This window comes from Pollachius pollachius (assembly GCF_949987615.1).
Source record: "Pollachius pollachius genome assembly, chromosome: 1".
Lineage (NCBI taxonomy): Eukaryota > Metazoa > Chordata > Actinopteri > Gadiformes > Gadidae > Pollachius > Pollachius pollachius.
Genome location: NC_136934.1, coordinates 31,875,818 through 31,883,317, shown reverse-complemented (window position 1 = coordinate 31,883,317; position 7,500 = coordinate 31,875,818). Strand labels below are relative to the sequence as shown.

The window sequence follows — 7,500 nt, the reverse complement described above, 5'->3', positions numbered from 1 at the left end:
ACTCTGCCTCAACCCTCCATGGCTCAACTTCAGCCTACAGCACACAACTCAGCACAACTTGACCAGGGCCAACTGTGTTCGCACGACAGAAAACGCTGGTGCTTTTTCTGTTCTGCTGACGGATACGTTTGGATGGTGGTGCTTTTGCGAGGCGGTCACATCAAACTGTAGCGAAGAATAACAATTGGGAAGATAAAGTGTAGAGTCCACCAAAGAACCCCACACAACAAACTCAGAGCCGTTCATCATTCCAGGATGAATTAAAACAACGACTAAAGACCTTTATAGAATGTACAACTCTATCATCTCTCTCCCCTTCCCTCCCTCTCCTCTTCTTGCTTACTAATGTTTATCATTTAACATTTACAAAACGTATATTTTGTTTCTAATTGCCTTCCACTATTTACATATATTAGCCGCGGATCAGCAGATTCTGGGCGTCGGGGCTGGCCCATAATGCGCCTGACGAACACCACCTGACACATGATATTCTGCTGCAGTGTTGATGGGGCAAGCAAATATGTTTTGTTCTGCTCCCTCCGCGACGACTGTCTTCTAATTAGCCATGCCTTGTCAGAGTGATGGGCTAATAGCTAATTGCATCGCAAGGCCTCCGTGTGTACATGAAGTAATGACTTAACGCTCTAATAAGATTGAGTTACCGGCAGTTTGGAGGAGCCATTCCCTAGGTACTGTTTTCAGGTCAGCCTTTTTTTTCTCCCTCATTTTTTAATGTTAACACCAGAACACTGTAGGAAGAGTATCTTTGGGTTTGATCTCTGGTGTTTTATCCACTGTGTCAAGACGAGGGGTCATGTAGCTGTGCACCAGAGCGGGTCTCCCAGCGTTGTTAATGATGGTTTCCTGATTACATTATGTATTAATGATGTGGGGCTGTGGAGGTTGCCCAGCACAGCCCAAATATGTACTGTGCGGTGTTTGACGACACGAGCCATGGCGGCCTCTGGGACCCCCACCTTAGGACCCCGTCACACCTGCTGCCAACAACCACCATCAATCTCCATCTGACCTCTGATCCCACCGCGCCTCTCCTCCCTGCTCAGCAACTCCCAGGATCCTGTCTTAAGACGCTACTCCAGGCCTTTGCTGCCACAAGCACACTTCCACCAACACACATACCCATGGACACACACACACACACACCAATGCACAGACACACAAACACACACACACACACTGATAAACGTACAGCAATATACACAAACCCACAAAACCATCCATTCCAATGGCCACACACACACAAATCGACAAACACACACACACACACACACACACACACACACACACACACACACACACACACACACACACAGACACATTCCTATGGACACAGAAGCAGAATAACATACACACACACACACACACACACACACACACACACACATGTACCCACACACGTGCGATCACAGAGGCCGGGTGTGTGGGAAGGGATGGAGTGTGCTGCGTTCCTGCTGAGTGCAGCAGATTGATCCTGCACTGATCTGCTAGTGGCTCCCTGGGGCTCTCTAACACATGTCTGTGGTGCAGAGCTTAACATCCCCGTGTCTCCTCACCCGCACCGGGTCTCTTTGTCTTCGTCAGATCACCGCAGCACCCCCCCTTCCCTCCCCCCTCGCTATCTATTGCATTGGCTTGACACCCTGCATACTCTCTCTCCACGTCTCCCTCTTATACCCATACCCTCCCCCCCTCCAACAGGCTTCTCCATTCTTCTTCTTCTTCTTCTTCCTTTGGTCTTTGTGTTCACATTTTAATATCCTCTGTCTCTGTCTCTCTCTCTCGCTCTCTCTCTCTGTCTAGCTCTGTGCGTATCGCTCTCTCTCAATCTCTACCTCAATCTCTCCCTCTCACTCTCTCTATATTTTTTCTTTAATCCGACTTATCTCCAGGTATGCGTTTCATGCAATCATGCCCGTCGTTCAGGACATCTCCTCTTGGATCTGTGGTCCTTATAGCCTACTCATCATTCTCATCATCACCAAAGTTAAAGCAAGAGGAACAGCGTGTATTTGTTTGAGTGTCTTCATCCTCCATCCAATCTCTGGCTCTCTCCGTTTTCACCACGCAAGCAGGGCCATAGATAAATGAGCCAACAGACACACATCTGATGCTCTCTAGTAATGTGTGTGTGTGTATGTGTGTGTGTGTGTGTGGGGGGGTGTTTAAGTGTGTATTCTGTGTGTGAGTATTTGTGTTGCGTGATGAACAGAGCGAAAAAAAAATCCTAAATAATAAAGCACAAACATTTGTGTATCTTTTTTATTTGGCTTATTGTTTCAATGCTATTCATTAACGAAAGCAGTAGCATTCGTGATAATCAAATCAGTTTTATTTGATTTAATAGCTATCAACAGGAGTGTTATAATACCTTTATGGCAATAACCTACTATTTAATTTGCTAAATCTGGTCTTTGTTGTTCTATTCTGCATGATTGGTCTGTTTAAAAGCTCCTCTACTCATTATTATGTCATACAAAAGGCATTTATATTTTGAATGTTGTCCACAAATCACCCTGGAAACAGCAACGCAGAGAAAAAACAACGAAAACACAAAAAAAGAATTACCAACCCACTATAATACATGCATACAAATATTTATTTTGTTAACCATCTATTTTGATGTTATTTTACAAAGGCATTTAGCTCAACTGCTCTTTTGTAACTCCAAAGTGATCCCATCTAGTGAAGAGCACCACAGAGACTCCTAACTGCTCTAAAGAACCACAGACTCCTTCCAATTGAAAACCTTGTTAGTAGTACTTTTTACATTTCCCCCCCTCTAATAAATACCTCCAAAACAAACACCAGACATCCTCATACCCAAATGATGCCTCTGGAGGAATGATGAGGGCCCGGGACTAGGGCGCACAGGGCCGGGGCCCTCGGGAAAGGCCCCTGACGTCCCTCCATTGTTTAGCTGTCCCTTGTTAGGTCCGGCCTGCTCCGTTTGACTCCTTGTTTGTGATTGGATGACAGTGATGGGACGTGACAGGTCGTTGGTGAATCCGGACCGCCACGTCGGGGGCGTCGGGCTGTAAAGTACCGCCGCATTAATGGTCCCCTTAATGCCTCACCCCAACGCTCCCACACAAAAATAATGGAATCAAAACAAATAGCGACGTCTCAACAGAAAACCGCAACGAGCGAACCACACGGCAAATTGGATCTGATGCATCACATTGAACAGATATGATTACCTCGGACAACAATTCTCTGTTGATTCCACAAACAACAGTTTCAATTTACCCTAATTTCATTGGAGGAGAGCAGCCAACCAAACCAGCCAACCAGTCAGCTAGCCAACCAGCCAGCCAGCGGGCAGGCCGAGGCTGGTGCTTGTGAGGGCTTGTTAAACCATAATAGATGTGTGTAATGGGTGGTGTGCTGATTGCAACCTCTCTCCACCCATGTCCCCTCCCCCCCCCCCCCCCCCCCCCCCCCCCCCCCAAAAAAAAGATTCCATTGGAAGGGAATTTTCTGTTTCATTAAACCATGGTCAGGGATTGCCATCTGCACAGGGAGAGAGATGAGAGAGAGGGGGGGATGCTTGGCTGGGACAGGGTTACACTGGTTACAATGGTATTAATGAGATGCTATAAAAGTGTGCGTTGATACAACGATGATGCAAATGTCTTGCACATCATTGAAATTATTTTGTTAATCCATTATTTTAATAGCGTGCTGCATCTTACTTCAATAATCCGTTAATTTACTCGTCCGTTGGTCCTTTACGGCAGTGGCATCATTGTGGGTTTGTCTTTGTCGTATTATTGTGTGTCTGCTTGGTTTGACAGAAGTGTGAGTGCCCGGCCACACGTCTCCTGTGTATGGCCCAGGACCATGCAGATAGGCACGCACACACACATACACACACAGACGTTACGATTCACAATAATAAATTAATCTCACACATGGCAGCAAGCATAATTTATCACTTAACTCATACCAGGGCGCCCCCTTTTTCTTCTGACAATGCTGTGATGACTTTGCATTTATTTCCGTCAAGGAAATTACAGCACTGTTTCATCCAATGAAGGGCTGTAAATCCTATGAGCCGTAAAATAAAGACCGCAACGGTGATTCTGGAAGAGAAAAAATCTGATTCAGTTCTGTATGAAAAGACGTCTCTATAATTATCTCTCAGCTGGTGCCTCCTGGCTAATATTAGCTCATGTTAGCTCACGCTAGCTAGCGCGGAGGTAAGACTCAGGCCTATCGTTGTGGGACAGAACGTGCCCACGCAGCATCCTCTCTACGGGTCCGGGGTCTGGAGTGTTACCGTGACAGCCATAGACACACAAGCACTTATGTACACGTATACCGCTATCTCGCTGGCTGACACCATTTTGCTCTCTAACAATCTTGCTAATTATAATAGTTAATTAATTCTCTGCCAGCGTCTTCATCAGGAGACTAATAACCTACATTTTCATTAATTAGACCTTCCACCTCTCTGCTCCCTTCCCTCGTTCTCTCTGTCACACTCCTTCCACTTTCTGTCCTCCTCTGTGTACACATGTCTTCACTCCTCCTTTCCTTCTCTCTTTTTTTCCCCCAAGATGTCCAGCCTACAATGCTTTCCTCCTACACTCCCTTACTCTCCTTGAAAGGTCAAGCTGTGTGTGTGTGTGTGTGTGTGTGTGTGTGTGTGTGTGCGTGTGTGTGTGTGTGTGTGTGTGTGGCCATGTGTGTGTGTGTGTATTTGTGTTTGTGTGTTTGATTGATTAGTGCCTATAGCACATCCAGTGTGGTAGATGTGACTGTGTGTCATTGATATGCCTCTATCTCTCTCTCTCTCCCTCTCTGTCTGTCTGTCTGTCTGTCTGTCTGTCTCTCCATCTTTCTCTCTCCCCCCATGCACAAGGATTTCAGTTCAGCTCCTCCCTCTTGAAAACTACACTTCCCACCCCGACCTGGTTTCAGTGCAGAGTGGCGTTGCCATGCTAACCAGAGTTGGTCTCACAAGAAATTCATCATTTAGTAATCATAGCCACAAACGCCCTCATCCAAAAGTGTACCTCAGTCAGTTTTCTTGCATGACAATGTCAATCAGTCCCATCATCGATCATCTGCTCAGCCCCTGCAGCTACCTCAGCACCTGTTGGCCACTTGAATCCCTTCCATGTTTTTGACTTATGCTTAATGATCTGCAAAACGTACTGGATCCTCCACAGTAAAAGGCGTTCTATCCCTTTTCTCTCCCCAAGCGGTCTGCGTAAACTGCTTCAGTAAGTCTGGCACCAGACAATGTGAGAGACGCTTTCCGTCTGCCTGACCATACTGTAGTGATGATGGCAAAAATGGCAATCTCTCTCCCCAGTCCCCAGTCCCCATCCTCTCTCTCTCTCTCTCTCTCTCTCTCTCTCTCTCTCTCTCTCTCTCTCTCTCTCTCTCTCTCTCTCTCTCTCTCTCTCTATCTCTCTCTCTCTCTCTCTCTCTCTCTCTCTCTCTCTCTCTCTCTCTCTCTCTCGCTGTCTTTCTCCCTCTAGAGAGAAGTAACCCAGATTTCAAAATGAATCGCTGCCTATTTCTTTCTCCCTCTCTCTTTTCTCTATCATTCTACTCTCTCTCTCTCTCTCTCTGTCCTTCTCTTCTCTCTCTCTCTCTCTCTCTCTCTGTGACACTCTCTCTCCTCTTCTACTTGGTAAAAAACAGCCAATCTTGGAAAGAGAATACCAGTGCTCCATCTCGCCCTTCTCCTCACCCTGCCTCTGGGTTAGCTGATATAAAGTCTCCTCCACTTCTCCTCTGCCTCCTAGACAAGGATCCATCTGTTCAATCTTTCGTTTACTTCGTCTCTTTGGCTGTAAATGCTATTTTCCATCTTTTTCTAGGCTTACGTCTTGGATGCTTTTCGCTTCCTGTCAAAGCGCCGATCTTCTCGTCATTTCTTCTTCCTTCCTTTCTCTCCTTCTCTCTCTGTTTCCTTTTCTTACGTATGCATGTTTTATGAGCAAGAGCAGCTACAGGTGTGACACCCAAAATAGCTTCTCTTAAAAGTGTACCTGAGAGAAAGAGGCGGCCGAGAAGAGGAATTTGCCCCCACTCCAAGGTCTTGTTTAGGCTCCACAAAAGGTAAGCTCCTTCCTTCTTGGCGCCTCATTGTTGCTGAATTGCATCTTTTTGTTAGCTTCCTTTATGTAGGAGCCCTCAGTCCCTTTGCATCCATCTCACCCGTCACTCCATGGATTTTTACTCCCATATTTTGCTGGGGCATAATCACTACAAAAAGCCATCATTCCAGTGTGCTTTTCGTTTGTTGTTGTTTTCTGGGGCCATTGGCTTATTTATTTATTCATTAAATGTCTCTCTGTGTCCGCGTTCATTTATCATTTAAAAGTCTTCAACTGTTCCACCGCTACAATCTCCCCAGCTAAATATTTGCAGCTCTGCATTTTTCCCTTTTCTCTCTGGTCTTTTTCCTCCATCTCTTCTGAATCCCTGTAGTCATAAGGAATAGCATCCTACTCTCAAACTTTTTCTGGAGGAACAACACCTCCGCTTGCTAATCAGGGCACAATTGGACAGTGGTTGTGGAGCGGATGGGAGTCTAATATTGGAACAGGTGGTGCTGAAGGGGGTGTGTGTGGGGGCTGGGTGTGCACTGTTGACATGGCAACAGGAGGTACAGTAGACCCAGTAATTTGAGGGTTGGGCTTTGATGGGGGCTCAGGAGTGGGAGAGGGAGAGAGAGAGAGAGAGAGAGAGAGAGAGAGAGAGAGAGAGAGAGAGAGAGAGAGAGAGAGAGAGAGAGAAATAAGGGGGTTCAGAGAGAGAGAGACAGGCTAAGAGGGTTTATGGTCTAGACTGGCCGTATATGGGACAGAGAGTTGCTGTCCTTGGGTCTCCAAGGGTAGATCCGTCTCAGCTGTTTATTGCAGTCTCCACAAGCAGCACCGTCCAACAAAGCCTCCCCTGCCATCGGTCCTCCATGTCGGTTCTCTCCTCCATCTATCCCTCCCTTCCTTCTTCCTGGCTCAATTCCCTTTACTCCTCCTCTCTGGAGCCCACCATGTTGTCCATGCAACAACTGACCCAAATACTGTAAAACCCCTTCTCCCCCCAATACCTCTCTCCCCTTCCGTCTCGCCCATCCCTCTCTATCTCCCTCTCTCTATCTCTCTCTCTCTCTTCTCCAAGGCAACATGTCCACCCCGGTCTCCCCCTCCCCATCGCTCTCCCCGCTAACCCTGGCCTCCTCCCCGTCCTCGGCCAACTCCACCTCCTCAACCTCCTCGCCCTCCTCCACCGTTGCCGGTGTCGTTGTGGTGGGGGGCTCCTCTCCCCTGCCCTCGCCCCTGTCCCCCCCGCCCCGGGTGCCCGTGTTCCAGAGGAAGGGCGCCCTGAAGCACAAGCGCATCGTGGAGGTGAAGGACCACCAGTTCACCGCCCGCTTCTTCAAGCAGCCCACCTTCTGCAGCCACTGCACCGACTTTATCTGGTAAGGTGGCCCGTCGGTACAGCACACGGTACACTCCA

The 7,500-nt window shown here is 47.6% G+C and overlaps 1 protein-coding gene across 1 annotated transcript in view; it reads left to right on the top strand.

Annotated features, from left to right (window-relative positions):
• Positions 1-7,166: 7,166 nt before the first annotated feature.
• prkcg (protein kinase C, gamma) overlaps positions 7,167-7,500 on the top strand; it is a gene marked incomplete at both ends in the record, with an annotated part of 16,578 nt that continues 16,244 nt past the window's right edge. Inside the window, one exon of the mRNA XM_079740317.1 lies at positions 7,167-7,462. Coding sequence (XP_079596443.1) covers positions 7,167-7,462 — 296 coding nt within the window. The remainder of the gene's footprint in view (positions 7,463-7,500) is intronic.